Source organism: Mirounga angustirostris, unplaced genomic scaffold (assembly GCF_029215605.1).
Source record: "Mirounga angustirostris isolate CCGP_5_RB_7025 unplaced genomic scaffold, mMirAng1.0.hap1 SCAF_15, whole genome shotgun sequence".
In the NCBI taxonomy this organism is placed as follows: domain Eukaryota; kingdom Metazoa; phylum Chordata; class Mammalia; order Carnivora; family Phocidae; genus Mirounga; species Mirounga angustirostris.
In genome coordinates this window covers 86,019,062-86,037,510 of record NW_026991723.1, presented here as the reverse complement: position 1 = coordinate 86,037,510, position 18,449 = coordinate 86,019,062, and the positions used below count along the sequence as shown (strand labels likewise).

Here is an 18,449-nt window from a genome sequence, read left to right as displayed (position 1 = left end):
TGGAGGGCGGGGTGAGGTGAGAGGTAAGACTTGTGCATAAATCACCATGATACACAGGGTTCTTGACAAGGACCTAGGACAGGCATAAGGCCAGGGCCAGGGGAATGAGTGCCTGCTACAATCCTTTCATCATCCTTTCATTGGGGCAATTTGTCGCTATGTATCAAAAACCTCAAAAGATGGTTTCTACCAGCCATTCTTCTTCTAGAAATTGATCCTCGTAAAACAATTGAGACAATAAGCGTCCGGTCATAGGCAAATGGTTTAATGCAGCCACACAATGGACTATCACACAGCCGTGAAAAATCAGTAGAATTAAAAATTCCTTAGCATGGAAAGATGTTCATAGCATATTGCCAAGTGAAAATCCAAAATGGGTGAGCAGACAGTGGGCATAGCAGAGAATCCCCTTTCTTGTTTGAAAACTAGATGAACACATGAGTTTGGGTCTCTGGAAGGGTGGTGGTGGGTTGCGGGATGTTGCGGCTCAGTGTGTGGCTCTTACCTTCACCTCTTCCTTGCCGTGTGACCTTGGATGGGTCACTTGACCTCACTGAGCCTCAGTCTCCTCTCCTATAATATGAATGTCACTTGAGCTATGGTGAAGATTGATTAAGGCAGAGGATATAAAGCCCACAGCTGAGAACAGCAATGTTGTTTTTTATTTCTCACTCCCTGCCTGTTTGCTGGCACCATGATACTCCCTTGTCTGACTTTGGTAATGTTGGGCCCAATGTGGAATCATGACCTGGGCAGGTGGTGAGCACCCCCTTCCTGGAGGTATGCAAGCAGAGGCTCCGAATGGCAGGGACCCGGTAGAACAGACTTTGCTATCAGACGGGGACTGAGGTGGGTGTGGCCACCGCAGGCATGAGCATAGGCAGGTCTAGGAACAAGGTGGCCGAGTCCCAGGGATCAGGTGGGTGTCCCTGTCATGTTCCTCTCCAGTGCCCTGGACAGCGTTCTGCGCATCACCCAAGCTCCATCATGTCATGTTGAATGAAGACAGTCCTGGCATCGGAGAGGAAGATCTATTTCAACAAATAACTGCACACAAAATACGGTAATTATGCACGTGCTGATTGCGATGAAGGAGGGGTATAAGGCACTAGGAGAAGGGGCAGACAGGAAAGGCTTCTCTGACAAAAGGTCATCTTAGCTGAGGTCTGGAGGATGGATGGTGCTTGGTGAGGCAAAATTGGAAAAGAAAATCAGCATGCGTGTAAGCCCTCATGTAGCTGGAGCAAGGCTAGTCTGAGGGCATGAGAGGTCAGTGTGACAAGAGAAGGGCCAGGGGAAGAGGGGCAAAGGGGAGCCTGGCAGGAGCCTTCAAGGCTCCTGAGGACAGTGGGAGCCACAGAAGGTTTGAAGCTGGGGAACGACATGGTCATATTTGTGTTTTAGAACAATCCAGCTGGCTGTCCACTGCAGAATAAATGGGAGGCAGGAGGTGGGGAGGCCACTAAAGGGTTGGGTTGTCAGTTGGAGGGCAGTCATGGGGCCCGGACTTGGGTGTGGTGGTGGAGCTGGCCACAAGAGGAGCAAGAAGGGGGCTGGGCAGCCAGAGTCCAGGTGACAGATGGAATAGCTGTGAGCTGGGTCTCCTTCCACTACCCTACGGTTAATAAAGAAGGGAGGTCCAGGCAAGGTGCCAGGGTCCTTCCACACCAGGGGCCATGCCAACTGCGTAAACAGCAGTGGACACATGATATTCCTTAAAAACAAAATCCTGATTCATTCACATTCCCTGTTGTTTACCCAAGGTGTTTGTTTTTTTCTCCTGGGCTATTTCAGGTCTGACAGGTTTGCGGGGAGAGCAGAGCTGGGACTCAGAGCCAACTGGGAGGGAGAGGGACCAATGGGGCAAGGAATGGCTCATGCTCCTCCTTACAAAGCCAGGAAGGGTCCTGGCCTGGGCCCCTATTGTATGTTCTGGGGCAAATCCCTTCCTTTCTCCAGACTGCTGTCCAAGCTCTGGACCCTTCTGGACCCTTCCTTTCAAAGTAAAGTATTAGTCTTTACCTTTGGGTCCTAGTTTCTAATGTGCTTTAGGGTGGGGTGGGGCGGGGCAGCCCCGAAGGGAGGCAGTTCGGCAGAAGCCACTTCCTGACAAAGGACAGATGAATCAGGGGCTGTAGGTGGCATTCTCTGCCTGGGAGGGGGCAGGCCCAGCAAGTGGGCATGGGGAGCCTTCCCTCTCTGCTCCAGATCTGGAACATTCATTCCTCTTCTCTGTCCACATGCCTGGTATCTTCCACCGGGCTCCAGGGCCTGGGCCAAGGGAAGAGTGTGGGAGAGCTGGTGGATAGATATGATATCCAGAGCCCTAGGAAAAAAAGCAGAGACACCCCCCACCCCCACCCCACCCAACCTTGCTGTGTTGAGAAGTTCCTTTTTTTTTTTTTTAAGATCTTATTTATTTATTTGAGAGAGAGAGGGAAAGAGAAATCACCAGCAGGGCAGGCGGAAGGGGGCAGAGGGAAAGGGAGAAGCAGGCTCCCCATTGAGCAGGGAGCCCGAGCAGGGCTTGATCCCTGGGATCATGACCTGAGCAGAAGGCAGACGTTTAACCAACTGAGCCACCCAGGCACCCCGAGAAATTCTTCCTTATAGAAAGAGCTCTTAAAAACCAATAAGAAAAAAGATATACATTCTTACACAAAAGCAGGCAGAAGATATGAATAGTAAAAACCACAGAGCCAAGAAATGTATGAAAACATGCTTTAATTTATTCAAAACTAAAAACTGAATAGTAAAACAGCTTCAAGTGTAGGGGTAGGGGTTCCTAGCTTTTCAGAGTTGAGAAATTCTCCTGATGTCTAATTTCCTGAAATCTTTTCCTCTTCCTCATATAGTACTGATGACTATATTCATTTTTCTTTCCTTTAAAAAAATAAGTCCTTCCTCCACCCAAAGATCACAGCTGGCCTGACTTATTAACATAAAGTAGTGGAGAGCTGAGAACTTTTTTTTTTTAAGATTTACTTATTTATTTGAGAGAGAGAGAGAGGGGCAGAGGGAGAAGGAGAGAGAGAATCTCAAGCATGGGGAGCCCGACATGGGGCTCCATCCCATGACCCTGAGATCACGACCTGAGCTGAAAGCAAGAGTTGGACGTCTAACCAACTGAGTCACTCAGGCGCCCTGAGAGATGAGAACTTTTTTTTTTTTTTAAGATTTTATTTATTTATTTGGCAGAGAGAGACACAGCGAGAGAGGGAACACAAGCAGGGGGAGTGGGAGAGGGAGAAGCAGGCTTCCCGCGGAGCAGGGAGCCCGATGCGGGGCTCGATCCCAGGACCCTGGGATCATGACCTGAGCCAAAGGCAGACGCTCAATGCCTGATCCACCCAGGTGCCCCCGAGAACGTTTTAAGATTTATTTATTTATTTATTAGAGAGAGAGAGAGTGCGTGCGCGACTAGCAGGGGGAGGGACAGAGGGAGAGAGATCAGGGAAGCCGACTTCCCACTGAACAGGGAGCCCGACTTGGGGCTCCATCTCAGGATGCTGAGATCATGACCTGAGCTGAAACCACGAGTTGGATGCTTAACTGACTGAGCCACCCAGGTGCCCAGAGAACTTTTAAAGAAGTTTACAATAGTCTCAGAATAAAGTAAAAAACCCTATGTTCTGGACACTCGAGGAGCCTCCCATCTGGTCCCACCTGTCCATGGCAGGGGCCCCTCTCTCCTCTTCCCTTGGACTAGCCCCTGCGCCAGTCATGACTCATCTCCCTTGCCTTTGTTCATACTGACACCTTTACTTGGCGTGCCCTCTCTAGGCCTACCTACCCAGCATTGAAGTAAGGGTTGCTATGTGCATCCGATGGAATATTATCTTTTGAAAATCCTTACAATTGGTAATTCTTCCAATAAAGTAGTTGTTAGGGCTGTCGGATGAGGTAGGAAATGCCTTTGGTATGATACCTGGCAAGTGGCATGAGGTCCATGAATGGTGGCCATCCCTGGATCTTCATCGAATAGGCTTCTTCTCGCCAATCAGATCTCCAAGTGTCATCTCCCAGACTGCCTTCCTAGGTGGCACCCCCACTCCCGTCACTTTAATCCCTCATCCTATTTTATCTTAATGCTTATCCTTTCTGAATCATCTTATGTACTGCCTTTCTCCCTCCAGCAGGAGAACATAGCTTCTGCAAGGGCAGGAATCTTGACTACCTGGTATGCTGATACATCCCCAACACCTGCAACAGCGCCTGACACACAGCTGGAGCTCCATATATTCACTTACCATTTCAAAATCAACTTTACTGGGGTGCCTGGGTGGCTCAGTCTTTTCAACGTCCGACTTCGGCTCCGTTCATGATCCTAAGTCGGACTCCCTGCTCAGCAGGGAGTCTGCTTCTCCCTCTCCCTCTACCCCTCCTCCATGCTTGTGCTCTCTCTCAAATAAGTAAATAAAACCTTTCAAGAAAATAAACTTTATTGAAGTATAATTTACAGGCCACAAAATGCATCCATTTAAAGTTTTATAGTTTGGTGAGTTTTTTTGTTTTTGTTTTGTTCTGTTTTTAAGTTTTACTGAATCCAGTTGATTTCTTTTTTTTTTTTTTTTAAGTAAGCTCTACGCCCATCGTGAGGCTTGAACTCAGGACCCCAAGATTAAGAGTCACACAGTCTACCGACTGAGCCAGCCAGGCGCCCCTAGTTTGGTGAGGTCTGACAAACGTGTACTCCTACATTACCAGCACCCCAGTCAAGGCATAGACCATTTCCAACCTCCCTCAAAATCCCCCTCTGACTTTTTTTTGCAGTCAATTCCCCTCCACTCCACCCCTAGGTAAAATGTGTGTGTGTGTGTGTGTGTGTGAACTGAATGCATTTTGAATTGGGACTGGTCCCAAGGTCGGGGGGGAGCTATTCACATGTGCACACAGCATTCTATAGTTTACAATGCCTTTCTACTTTCATGATCTCATTTGCTTTTCACATACGAGGCCATGGATGCTCAGACAGACTAGGTGACATGTGACAGAGAGTCTCCAAAGCCAAGAAGTGGGGGGCAGGGCTGGGCTAGGGGCCTGGCATCCTGGGCCGTTTGTGGGTACTCCAGGCTGACAGGCCCAGGTGTACCATAAAGGCTGGCAAAAGGCTGCTTGTGGTCCCCACCTCTGTCCCAACTGGCCCAGGCGTCCAGTCTGACTAAGATGCCCTGGGGTGTCCAGATGCCAGCTGTACACCCAGGGCAAGCAAGCCTTTCCAGTCCCTATAGTTTGGGCTGTGGGGAAAAATGAAACGAGGCTAGCAGCCTCTCTTGTTTCTGATTACTTCTGTCTGGTTGCTCAAAGAGAACAGACAGACACTGGGTGTCAGGAGACTTGACTTCTGGCTGTGTTCTGCCTCTGCCTTGCTGTGTTACTTTGGCAAGTCACTTTCCTTCTCTGGGCCTCAGTCTCCATCTCTGTAGAGGAAACAAGTCATCCCTGCCAGCTTGACTTCAACTCCACCTGATGACTCTGTTGCGTGAATCTGTCCTGCTCTTCAAAGACTGGCCTATGCCTGTGCTCTCTCCACTCCCTGGAATGCTGTTCTCCAATGTCTGCTGTCAAAATTCTGGTTTTTCTACTTGTAGTTCAGGTGCTCATCCCTCTGTGATTTCCCTCAAAATGGAATGTTCTGCTCCTTTCTCTAGTTTCTATATGCTCTTGAGGGCAGGGACTGTGATTAACAATGAGAGAATGGTGGGTTCTATTTATTGAGATGACCAATCTTGTGCCAGGCACTGTGCCGGTCACTTTGTTATGTGCTTTAATCCTCACAACAAAGTGTCATTATTCTCATTTGACAGATAAGGAAACTGAGGTTCAGAATAATGCCACTTGTCCTGGGTCACAGAGCCAGTAGGACGGCTTGGGCAACTTCTCTTTCCCCAACCCCAGCATTTTTTTTTTTTTTTTAAGTTTTCTTTAAGTACTCTACACCCCAGGTGGGGCTCAAACTCAGGACCCAGGATTAAGAGTCCTCCGCTGGTGGGACTGAGCCAGCCAGCCACCCACCCTGCCCCCACCCCCGCATCTTGCAGAGGGCCTAGCAAGCAGGTATTTATCACCTGTATGAGGAATGACCAGTAAGCCACTGACTGCCTGAATCAGCACCAGTATCACATTAATCAGCTTCAAACCTACCTCTGGTAGTGTGGACAGGACTAAAGTACCTGTGCTCAGGAATGCTAACTTTTATTACCACCATTCTTTGCCTTTGTCACACCCACAGTGAGAACTGCCCAATCATAGGGTGGGATACATGCGTGGTGAGTACTCGGTCACCAGGGTAAGCAAGCAGAAACTGGATGACCTTTCGGATGCAGTAAGGGGAAGTCTGAGCATCAGCAGCCAAGGAAGGCCTCCACCACCCCCATCCATGATTTTGGGGATCCCAGTTGGTAATCTGTTTCCCCTCCTGGCTTGGGAGGTGGCGAGGGTAGGATTGGAATACATTCCTGTGGTACCAGGACCCACCCATGCTCAGCCCCGCAGGCCTGATTGATACCCACAGACCATGAAGGCCCGTGGGTTTTGAACCTTTTACAAACTGGAAACTTCTATTGTTTATTCCATTCCTGACCTGCCCTGTCCCACAAGCCACCTCCCGAGTGAACTCCCCATCTGCTGGGCCTGAGGAATGTCCGCCTGGCCCTGGCACCGGGGGTGCCTTCTGGGCCTCCGAGCCCTCCTTGCCACCTCCCCTTTCCCTGCACTATTGTGCAAGACAGGCGGGCACACCTCTGGGGCAGGTCGGATCAAGGCCAGGAACTTCCTGAGAGCGGGAGGCGGCGGGCGGGGCGGGAGGAGTGCGGTGCGAACGCCGAGTTCCCGCACTTCAGCCTCGGCGTCCCCTACCAGTTCCCCACGACCTGCTCGGCGTGATTCTCTTCCCGCGCGGAGAGGGGAGGAGGTGACCCCAGGCTGGAGCCCCCCAGGGCACTCCCCGTTCTTTGAGATGCCCCCACCAGCCCCATCTCTTTCTTCGGTTCGGTCTGGGTCCGGTGCGCCCCTCAGTGCATCACTCCTCGCTCTCCCTCTCTCCGCCCGGTCTTTGTCCGGGTCTCGCCCGCAGTCCCGGCGTCCCCGGCGCCCCCCTGCCCTCCCGCCCGCGGCCGCGGCGGGGGCGGGGCTCGGCTCGGGGGGCGGGGCGGGGCGGGGCGGGGCGGGGCTGCTGCGCCGCGGGCTGGGGCGCGGGGCGGAGGCGGCCCGCGGGACAGACGCGGCCCGGGCTTGGAGCGCGGGCAGAGCGGAGGTCGCAGCGAGGGGCGTCGGGAGCGGGCCGGGCCGGGCTGCATGGCGCCAGCGGCGTCCTCCTGAGCGGCGCGGGCAGCGACGGGCGGCGGGCGGAGCGGGCCGCGGCTCTTCCTCGCCATGGGGGACGTGCTGTCCACGCACCTGGACGACGCCCGGCGTCAGCACATCGCAGGTGAGTCCCGCGCGGTGCAGCGCTCCGGGGGTCCAGCGGGGAGCCCCCGGGCCACGCCCCCAACCCGGTCGGCCGGCGGCGCCGGGCCCGGGTCTCGGGGGAATCAGGCCCGGCGCAAGGCGGGAGTGGCCGGGGACCAAGTCCTGCGTCTAGCTTGTTCCCTCCACGTTTGGGCGTTCCTTCCTGCCCCTTTAGGAGCTCGCCCTTCCCCCTCCTGAGGGAAGTCGAACCTCCCCCTCCTCTACTGGAACCCCCTCCGAGCCGGTCCCTTCGAATGCCCCCCAACACACTACCCTGATGATGTTGTGGCCCACTCGGCCAGCGTGTCCTGATTGTCCTCCCTCACTGTCCCGGTCCCCACCTCATCCTGGCCCCAGCCCTAGTACACGTGGCTGAGGCTTCTAGGGACAGGCCCATCCATACTTGGACTGAGCCTGGGGAGTAGGGCTAGGGATAGATGGGGTGCACAGGAGGAGTAGGTCAGAACCCCTGCCCTTCGACTCAGGCTCAAGCAGGGGCTCCTGCTGGCAGACATGTCCGGGGGCTGGTCAGGGCCGGAGCCCAGCCTCCTCAGCCCCCTCCTTCAGCCATCCCTGCTCCCAGCCTGTCACTTCACAGTGGCCACTTGTCAGAAGGGTGACTGACCCCAGGCTTCCTGGGGAAGCCCCAGGGTAGCAGCAGGGTCCGGGGCCCCTCCTCCCCCTACCCTGGAGAATGGAGAGGTGGGGTGAGAATCTCAGACTGCCTGGGAAACTTCAATTTTGTGGTTCACCTCTCCCGCCCTGGGTGAGGCTGCCTGGGTGGAATCCCAGCATCTGTTTCCCAGCCGTTAGGTCTTAGAGAAGTCTCTTCATGGCCTGGCACCTCAGTTTTCTCCTCTGAAACGGGGTGAATAATTTCTTATTAATGAGCTGTTGAGAGACTCATTGTTTCCTGTAGCTTGCTTAGCACAGGGCCTGGTAGAGGAGGCACCCATGCATGGGGTGCTGGTCCATGTGGGGTGTGGGGTGGGTGCAGCCGATGGAAGGAGTTATCTGTTCCTCTTCTTGAATTTGCTACTCTCTGTCCAGTGAACCCAGAGCACTGTGTCCACCTACATTTATCTTGATGGGTCCTGCAGTCCTGTAAAGTTTCAGCAGCTGTGTTCTGTCTGCTTGTACCCCTTGAGAAGAGTGACCAGGTGTCCCTTAACTCTGTGTCTCCAGGACCCCACGGTTGAGCACAAAGAAGGTGCTGAGGAAGTGTTGTCCAGTGACCGTGGTACTGGGCCTGCCGCCCGAGTTCCCCCTTTGGGCCAGGCCTGGGCCTCGGGTGCCCGGGTGAGGGTGAGGTAGAAATGAGTCAGACTCTCTCCAGCCTCAGAGCAGCAGGGGGTTAAGTCCTGGAAAAGCCTCCTTATAGGACCGGCCTGGACTCTGGGAGGAGGAAAGCCGGGGCGGAGTCTTCCTGTCCCCTCCCTGTCGGTGGCAGCCTCCTGGGGCTCTGTAACAGTCCATCCATTCACGACCTCCTGTTGGGGCCCCTCACCAGGCCTGGGTGGGGGGTGCTGCTCCTTCTTCGGTGGGGTTTTTCCTTCCCCCACACCCACCTCTTGCTCTCCCCCCTCTTTCTACCTCCTGGGCTGAGAACTGCCAGCACCCCTCCACCCCCATTTTACACGGGTGGAGACTGAAACCACAAAAGGTGAAGTGTCCTCTCTTGGACATGGTTGGGTTTGTTTTGTGGATACCAGGCTTGTGCCCACTCAGCCTGCTGGCCCCTCTTCTCTTCTCAACACTTCAGGGCTATTAATAACCCTCTTCAAATGCCTCAAATTCCTGGTCCAGGCTCACCTGGGGGAGCGTCTTAAGTCGGGGTTGGGAGGTTGGAAGCAGGGGAAAGCCTCTAGCCCCCTCCAGGGAAGCAAGCCACCTTAGAAATTTCTTTTGGAGGGAATGAAAGCTAGCCTTTGCCACCTCCAGTGATCCATGCACCCTCCCCACCCCACCCAAGGAGCAGTGAGCACTTTCATGCCAGACAATTAAAATTCCAGAGCCCTCCCTACCTGGGCCACCCCTTTGGAAATGTCAACATTTGGAACGTCCCTTCCCGCAGTGCTCTGGGCTCCGAGGCTTGTTGGGGTTCTGTGGCTTGGCAGGGCGGATGGCCCCTGCAGCTTTGTGCCCACCTGCGCAGGTGAGCAGGTGAATGCCAGCCTACAAGTCCTGGCAGAGGTCAGGCACACTCCTGCCCAGGTGCCATTTTGCTGCCACGGTGCCTTTCATCCTGGGATTTCAAAGCCCCTGGCAAGCAGGGGCTTGTTCTCACAGTAGCAGCCTCGTGGGGCTGATGGCAGGATGATTATTCCCTCCTACTTTTCAGGAGGGAGCTTGAGTGGAGAAAGAGCCCTGACCTGGGAGCCAGGAGGCCTGGGTAACCTCAGGCAGTCACTTACTCTCTCTGGGTCTCAGTTTCCCTAGCTGTGAACTGAAGGCTGTACGCTACCTGATGGCTGAAGTCCCTTCTGGCTCTGAGAGTCTAAGGGTCCCAAATATTCCCCACGAATCTCCTCCAGATTCGGGCCAGCTCAGGCTTCCAATACTGACTTCACATTCTGTTAGCTGATGTGAACTTGGGCCAGCATCTTAATCTCAATTTTTTAATCTGTAGAATGGGAATAATAGTAGTTTCCGGCTGGACTCCCGTTGCAAGGATTTAATGAGATAATGCTGGTAAGACGCTCAGCCCAGTGCTTTGGGGCATAGCAAGTGCTCAGCAAACAGTTGCCATTATTGTTGAGAATTGTCATTTATTTTATTTTATTATTTTTAAAGTTTTTATTTATTTATTTGACAGAGAGATAGCAAGAGCAGGAACACAAGCAGGGGGAGTGGGAGAGGGAGAAGCAGGCTTCCCGCGGAGCAGGGAGCCCGATGTGGGACTTGATCCCAGGACCCTGAGATCATGACCCGAGCCAAAGGCAGACGCTTAACCGACTGAGCCACCCAGGCCCCTGACAATTGTCGTTTATTCTGTTACCAATTCTCTAGTAGGTGAGGAGAGTGGCCAGGTGTTTGGAGTGCGAAGGGGGCGATTGTCGCTGTGGTTTAGGTCCTTTTTCTCTGAGATTTGTCCAGTCCCCGGCCTCAGGGTGGATACTGGTTCCTTGGATGCAAGAATCCACCAGGGTTTTTCGAAAACTTGAATTCCACGTTCCTTGTGCCTTGGCAGATGTGTGAGATGGATGTAGGCTATCTTGAGTGGGTATGGAGGGCAGTGATGCGGCCCCCCTATGACTAGGAAGGAGCTAGGACATGGAGAGGTGGGGGATTAGGCCAACCCACACATTCCATCTGGCCCAGAGGACAGGGCTGGGATGAGAGAATGTAAGGGTCTGGGTGGCCCATGTTGGTGCTATAGGAGGGGTTCTTTGCCACCAAAGCCAAGACAGAAGAGGTGAGGGAGGGAGCTTACTGTTGCACAATAGGGGCTGGGTGCTGTGCCCTTGGCAGGAATCCTGGCATTGCCTAGGGGGGCCCTTCTGCCTCCAGGACAGCCTTGAAGAACTCAGCGCCTCTGGAAATTCTGTTGGCCGGGATGAAATTGTGGGAGCCAAGGGAACCGCGCCCCCATACATAAACTGCCCTTAAGAGTTATTACCTGAAAGGGCTGGTTAAGTAGTTTGCCAGTACGCCCTTCTGCCGGGCTCGCCTTTCCCTTTGCTAATTCTTTTTTAAATAGCAGCTTTATTGAAACATAATTCACCTGCCAGACAATTCACCCACTTAAGTGTACAGTTCATTGGGTTTTGTGTGTGTGTGTGTGTGTGTTCACAGAATTGTGCATCCAGGGGCACCTGGGTGGCTCAGTCAGTTGAGCCGCTGCCTTTGGCTCAGGTCATGGTCCCGGGGTCCTGGGATCGAGCCCCACATCGGGCTCCCCGCTCGGCGGGGAGCCTGCTTCTCCCTCTGCCTCTGCCTGCCTCTCTGCCTACTTGTTCTCTCTCTCTCTCTGTCAAATAAATAAAAAATAAAATAAAATAAAATAAAAATCTTAAAAAAAAAAAAAAGAATTGTGCATCCATGGCCACAGTCAATTTTAGAATGCTTCCATCGCTCCAGAGAGAAACACCGTGCCCACTAGTGGTCACTCCCCTTTCCCCTGGTTGTTCCCCACCCTGGGCATCCACTGCTCATGTTGGCTGGTTGCACAAGTAATGCATGCACGAGCCGCATAGGAGTGTAAGGTGGGAAAGCATCCTCTCCCTTCGCTCCCACCCCTCAGGAGAAACTGATGGAGTTTGGTGTGTCCCCCGTGTCCAAACACACGTCTCTGTGGACACACACGTTTAGCTCTGGCTATAAGAAGAGCCCCAGCGATAGGGCTTTGTGGTTGGACTTTTTTTTCACTCTGTCTATTGTGAACATCTTTCTGTGTTGGAGCACGTGAGTTGGTCCCATTTGAACTTCTGCGGGTGGATTTCCTTCTGTGCATGGTGCCATTTATTTCCTCATCCCCCCCATCAACGGACATTTGGATGGTTTCCAGTGTTTGGCAGGAATCCAGGGCGCTGCCCAAACCTTGCCCTCGTCCCGGGCCAGGTTCTGGTGTCAGGCCTCTGAAAAGGCTCTAAATGTTTGAAACTCCCTCTCGTTGGTACAGAGTACCTCAGTGCGTCTTATCACCCTTTTTGGGAGTCGGATATGAGAAAAAGGGTATCTCATTTATTTATTGAGCAAAATGAATAACGCCTTTTTTCCAAATTGATTTTGCACACCTACCTCTCCACATTTGGGAAAGGGCTGCAGGTCCCCAGTGTGAAGGGAAGAGGGTGTCCCCTTTCGGCACCCCCCCTCCCCCAGTGTGTGGCTTTCTAGTCGCTGCCCTGGGGCTTTGCAGAGGGACCAGGCTGGCCGGAAACAGTGCCCAGCCCCGCCTGGGCCTCTGCGCCTTAGCCAAGGTCTGGGTCAGCCCCTGGGGGTGAAGCGTCTGGGGATTCTGCTCTGCTCTTGTGTCGGTCTCATAGAACGCGCCTTTTGTTGGCGTTGACCCTGCCCTGCCCTTCCATCCAGCCTCCACTCTGTTCCTTTCCCATCGCCCAGGCCTGAGCTCTGGCCTCACCCCGCATCCTTCCCCCCACACATGGCCACATGGCCAAAGAGACCTTTCTTTTTTTTTAAAGATTTTATTTATTTATTTGATAGAGAAAGCCATAGCGAGAGAGGGAACACAAACGGGGAGTGGGAGAGGGAGAAGCAGACTCCCTGCCGAGCAGGGAGCCCGATGCGGGACTCGATCCCGGGACTCCAGGATCATGACCTGAGCCGAAGGCAGTCGCTCAACCAACTGAGCCACCCAGGCGCCCCAAAGAGACCTTTCTAAGCCCAGACTGCGCCATGGTCCCCGCTGCTTGAGGAATGTCCTTTAGAGACGGGGCTGGGAATCACTCAGCACCATCCTGCGAGTACCACTCCATTTTTTTAGCAGTATTTCTTCTCTGTGTTTATTGTTCTACATTGCTGAGACCATGACTCAATTTTTGTCTTGCTCCTTTCACCAAACGGTTTATGATAAACATCTCTCCCTGGCCTCTACGACCTCCCTGCAAGCATTGCCAAAGGCTGTCCCACCCGAGGCCATCCGTACCGACATTTTCTTAGCCTTACCCCTAATGCTGCATGTTGCCGTGTCCCACTGTGACTAGACATTTGGTTTTTAGAGGCAAACTGAGTCACTGTGTTTTTTTCCTTTCCTGCTCTGGTCAGCTTCCCTGCTGAAGATAGACTCATCCCCTTGAGCAAGGAGCAAGACAAAAATTGAGTCATGGTCTCAGCAATGTAGAACAATAAACACAGAGGAGAAATACTGCTAAAAAAATGGAGTGGTACTCGCAGGATGGTGCTGAGTGATTCCCAGCCCCGTCTCTAAAGGACATTCCTCAAGCGGCGGGGACCATGGCGCAGTCTGGGCTTAGAAAGGTCTCTTGGGCCATGTGGCCATGTGTGGGTGGCCTTGACCTACTCTCCTCCAGCCTGCTCCCACCAATCTGGGCATTTAGAGGGAGGCTCCTTTCTGGGAGCCTGCAACACTTCTGAGCGTCTTTCCAGGGGGAGTTAGGCTCCAAGAGGCTGCCTGTGAGCTGGGGACAGGGACTGATGACATTGGCCTTTAGTCGTGTATGACCGGGAAGTCTGCCTGCTTCGCCAGCCTGTGGCCTGCAGGGACTCCACTGATAGGTCTTCTGCCCGAGGGTGGTGGCTGATAGAGTAGGGAGGGGCTGTAATCAGGCTCTGAACGAGACCTGTAAGATTAGCCATCCTTTAACTGAGCACTTACTGTGTGCCAGGCCTTCCTTTGCCTGTATTATCTCACTGAACCCTTACCCTCAGTGCCCTATCCCAACATTTAAAGGTAGGGCAGGGCAGGGTAGTGGCAGGCTCAGACTTGGGAGTCCAGGCCTTAGCTGTTAAAGCCATGCTCTGCTGTGATGGGACGGTTCCTGGTGCTCAGTTTGGGCCGGAGGACAATGGGGGAAAAAGCCCCCAAGAGAGGCCCCGTGGGGGCAGAGGGCCTGGGAGGGGAACAGAACGGCATGTGTCAGAGGCTCCCTTGGGTTGCACAAATATATCCCTCCTGACATTACTCAGTCTGAGACTCAAGTCACTCTGACCAGTCCCGTTCTCCTCTGCGTGGCCCCCTCCTCCTCCGCAGGCTCAGCTCATGACTCACTCACCGTGGGTCTCCTTGCGGCAGGCATCAGGCATCGTCCTGCGGTTGCAGAAATTCCTGAGCCACTTTTTCCTTTCCCCCTGCCCTGCCCGCTTCCACCTCCCTGCCTATGGACGGAGGGTTTTTCTGTGGATAGTGCTGGGCAGAGTTTTAAGGAAAGAGGAAGGCAGATACCTAGCTTTAAAACCCTGCAGGGTGGGAGAGAGCCACGCCCCTCTCCTGGTAGAATCTTAAGGCCTGAGTCACAGAAGTGCTGCAATCTTCTGATCTCACAGATTCAAAACTGGAAGAACAGGAAGTGCCCACCTAAGCAGGGCACCAGGTGCCACCCCCTGGGAACCGTCCAGGTTTAGGGATGTGCTACCTGTGGCCTACACAATTGAAGGGACCTGCCTCGTGACAGAGTGGATGGTGAGTTAGAAGAAGCAGGGAGTTGAGAGGTTCAGGGCAAGTCAGGCTGCTTGGGCTCGAGTCCCAGCTTTGCCGCTGGAGGGGCTGGTCGTTTGGGGCGAGTCAGTTACCCTCTCTGAGCTTCGGTGTCCTTGTAAAAGCGCTGGCTTCTTAGGGCATGAGGTCAGGAGTCACTCTCTGGATGGTACAGCACACGGGGCTGGGGGGTGGCGAGGACACGATGCTGTTAGGAGCGTGGCACTTCACTGAGGGACGTGTGTCAGGTTTGTCCTGTGGCCGCGGGCACCTTTACCCTGTGCCATGTGCCCCAGGATGAAAAGGAAAAAGAGAAAGACAGATGGGGACACCCACTCCTTGGCCGGCCACGTGTGTCTAGAGCTAGGCCTGTGGGTCTCAAGCCTGGTCCTGCTAACCATTTGCTGTGTGACTCTGGACCAATGGTTGGGCCTCTCTGTGCCTTTTCTCCCCATCTATGACCCCAGTATCGAGTCTTGGGAATTCTTTGCCACTGAAAATCGTTTCCTAGGGGTCTCAAGGTGACTTCCAGAGGCAGGGCTGGGAGGGTTTTGATGTTAGAAGTTGAAGTGGAACATCCCCATTGGGTGCCTTGGGACCCCACAGAGGTGTGATGAGCTCTGCTCCCAGACGCGCTCGGGCCTTCTTTCTTTCATCCTTTCAGTCAGTAGTCACTGAACACCAGGGTGCCAGGCACTGTACCAGGCACCAGGGACACGCCGGGGCGCTTCTCCGTGGCTCTTGCCCACGTGGCGCTCTCTGGCTGGGTGAGCGAGGAGTGTTCTCAGAAGGGCAGGTCTTCTGTGGGAAGGTGTGAGAGGGGCTGGCCTAGTGGGGAGGGGAGGGTTGGGATGACGTTGGGGGAGCCCAGGGGCTGGCCTTGGGGGGGAGGGGACTTTGTCCCGAGGGCCCTAGGGAGGCTTAGGGGGAGGGTGAGAGGAGGAGAGCCCAGTGGTGAGGGATGGTCTGGACCAGTGTGATGGGAGTGGGGCCTGTCAGGGGGAGACGGAGCAACCAGGCCTCTGTGATGGTGACATGCGAGGCAGGGGAGATCTGGTGTCTCTTCTTGTCAGCCCTGTGCCGTTGATGGATCCTGTAGGTGGTTTCATCAAAGCAGCCAGTGGCCCTGCGGCCTCTGCTCCCATTCCTCCAATGACGGGAGAGTCACGTCCTTCCTAGGCAGCTCTGAGTATGAGAACCTTCTTCCTTTCCAAGGGCAGAGCGAGAAGAGGGCTGGCTCTGGATTCTAAGCTCCTGGTTTTGAGATCCTGTCTTAACTACCCCGGCATTTGGCAGGTGTCTTGCCTTCTCTGGGCCGCAGGTTTCTTATCTGTGAAGTGGGCATAACGGTAGCACAGACCTGCTAGGTTGTGGGGCATCAAGGAGATGATGTGGGCAGAGCTCTTTGCGTTTAAGAAAACACTGACTCCTGTTGCCATCCGTCCTTCCTGTGTGTATGGTCCATGATGGGACATTGGCCAGGGGTGTCCCTCCTCTTGGTGTGATCCAAAGTGCAGGCTGTGGGCTCCAGCGGGCAACTGGGTGCCCAGCAGGGGCAGCGGAAGAATGAATTGTGGTCGGCAAAGTGTGAAGCCCGCTCTCCCGCCCACATATCTGTGGCCAAGCCAACTGTAGCAGCTGTCCAGCCTCCTCACGCCTTGTGCTGAACAGAGCTGTTTGTGTCCAGCCAAGTTTGTTAGGCCAGAATCTTCTAGAAGAAGAGTGCTTTGGGCAGGAGACTGCTCACACTCTTGTGCTCCATCCACCTTTAATCACCCTACCTGCTGGCAGCCTTTTCGGCGTGCAGACCGGGAGGTGAGAGCCTCAGGGCTGGTGCCAGGTGACCTTTGGTAGGTCCTTCTCCCTCTCTGTCCTTGCTTTGCCTGTCTGTGTAATGGGTCACTGGGACAATCTGTAGTGCCCTTCTAGCTCCGGCCTCTTGGAGCCTGTGGGCCATGGGCTGCATTGAAGGAGAAGGTGTGATATTTATTGCATGATGCCATCTTGCTGTGGACGGAAGCGCTCCCCCTATGAAAGCTGTCTTATGCCGGGCTCAAGCCTGGTGGTGGGGATGAAGCGTTGACATGAGCCCTGATCTCATGGGACTCATGCCAGCCACGAAGTTTCCATTAAGCTGGATGTGATGTGGTTTCTGTTACAAAGACAGAGGATCTTTATGTTTTCCAAAGTGCATGTTGGTTTAAACCACTTGGTCAGCCCAGCTCAAGAGGCAGCATGTCCGGCCTTGCCTGAGAGGCAGCCGGCTTCTGCCACCAAGAGCCCTGTGTGGCCTTGGGCAAGTTGCTCCCCCCCTTGGAGCCTGAGCTGTCAGTAAAATGGGAAGGTGAGCCCTGCTTCTGGGGTGTGAAGCTTCTTGGGAGGCAGTTGTTCTCTGCACATGGAAGGTGCGAGGCGAATGGCAGTTCCGTTTTAGTTGAGTCTGGTTGGGGGGGGGAGGGGCTATCATTTGTCCTGGCCTGCCAGGGATTTCAGGGGTGATCCGGACATCCACAGGAGGAGGGAGCTGACAATTGTACTTCTGTTCTACTTTTTGTTTTTGCATTTTTGTTTATTTTTTGGAAGGGTTCCCTGGTGGGAGGTGGGGCAGGGAGAAGAGAGAATAAGGCTTCAGCTTTGGGAGGCTGGGCCCCGCTGGGCTGGCGGGGAAGGTTTGCCCAAGGTTTACTCATGGTCTCCTCAGGCCACAGCGCCCCCTCGCCCTGAATTTCGAGCTTGCTGATGGGCAGCATCTGCTTTTCTTTTTCTGGCCTAGACCCTTCTTCCTTCTAGCCGGGAAGGACCCTTTGTGATCATCTACCCCAACCTTCCTCCGTTTCATGACTAAGTAAAACCGAGGCAGAGGACATACCTAACGTGTCAGAGGCTGCGGAGCTGGGATGGGAACGTAGGCCCCTGACCCCTGCACAGAGTCTTCTCCATCCCTGTCCCCATGGACGGCCCCAGACTGGTCAGGGAAGGAGCGGTTGGCCTGGGTGGGGCTGGAAAGGTTATAATTTTGAAAACCGAGTAAACAAGCCCTCCGTGAGAGAGAGGCAGCCCTGTGCTGGCCTTACAGATAGGCCTGTGTCTGAGGAGACAGCCCAGGCCTGTCCCCATGCAGACAGTGAGGTGTTGTGGTGGATTAAAAAAGGCAAAGCTACCCTCCCCTCACACCCCCACTCCCATATTTAAGGCTGCCGGGAAACGGGGAGGGGGGCCGCTGCCCAGCCTGGCCACAGGACAGCCCTCCCGGCTCAGCTCAGCAGTCACTCACGGCTCCTTTGGGCAAGGGGCTTCCTTCTGGGCCTCATTTCCCCCGTCTCTAAAGTGCAGCGATCCCCTCTCTTAAGGAGGCTGGCAGGGGTGGGAGAGGATTTGAGCTGGGTGTTTGAACACAGGGAGCCCGACAGAAACTTCATTTCTTTGTGGCTGGAGGCGGGGCCCCCTCTCGTAGCAGAAGGGTTACTTTCTTAGTGACCCGAGAGTCAGCCTGCTCCTGGGAGACAAACTGACAATCCAAGGCAGGCCAGAGCAGGCCGCTCAGCTCAGCTTTCCTGTTTTCCTGTTGAGATAGGGGCAGAATCCGAGAGGAGCTGCTTCTGGGCCTTGCCCTGCAGTCTCGGGGCTGGGCTGCCTGTCTGGCCTGCAGCCCCCCAGGGTGGGGCCCAGCAGACTTCCTGTGAGATTAGGGGCAGAGCCTCTTTGCTCTCCTTCCCTTTTCCTAAGTCCCCTGTGTGGCCTCAGACTCCAGCTCTGTGCATGGGAGCTCAGTCTAGCCTCCATTCTGAGCCTCCATTTTCCCCATGGTGCAAGGAAGGGGTTGGATGAGAACCTCTGGGAGGCTCTCTGGGTCAAGTTCCAGATTCTGAAAGACCTTGCAGGACCC

The 18,449-nt window shown here is 54.3% G+C and overlaps 1 protein-coding gene and 1 long non-coding RNA gene across 4 annotated transcripts in view; both read left to right on the top strand.

The window, feature by feature from the left end:
- Positions 1 to 4,461, top strand: part of LOC123850018 (uncharacterized) — a 32,055-nt gene extending 27,594 nt beyond the window's left edge. For all 3 annotated transcript variants that reach the window (XR_010407816.1, XR_006792214.3, XR_010407817.1), the window contains 2 exons: positions 949 to 1,063; positions 4,137 to 4,461. This is a non-coding gene — a long non-coding RNA (uncharacterized LOC123850018). The remainder of the gene's footprint in view (positions 1 to 948; positions 1,064 to 4,136) is intronic.
- Positions 4,462 to 7,203: 2,742 nt separating this feature from the next.
- Positions 7,204 to 18,449, top strand: part of NIBAN2 (niban apoptosis regulator 2) — a 51,759-nt gene continuing 40,513 nt past the window's right edge. Inside the window, exon 1 of the mRNA XM_045883177.3 lies at positions 7,204 to 7,429. Coding sequence (XP_045739133.1) covers positions 7,375 to 7,429 — 55 coding nt within the window. The 5' untranslated portion in view covers positions 7,204 to 7,374. The remainder of the gene's footprint in view (positions 7,430 to 18,449) is intronic.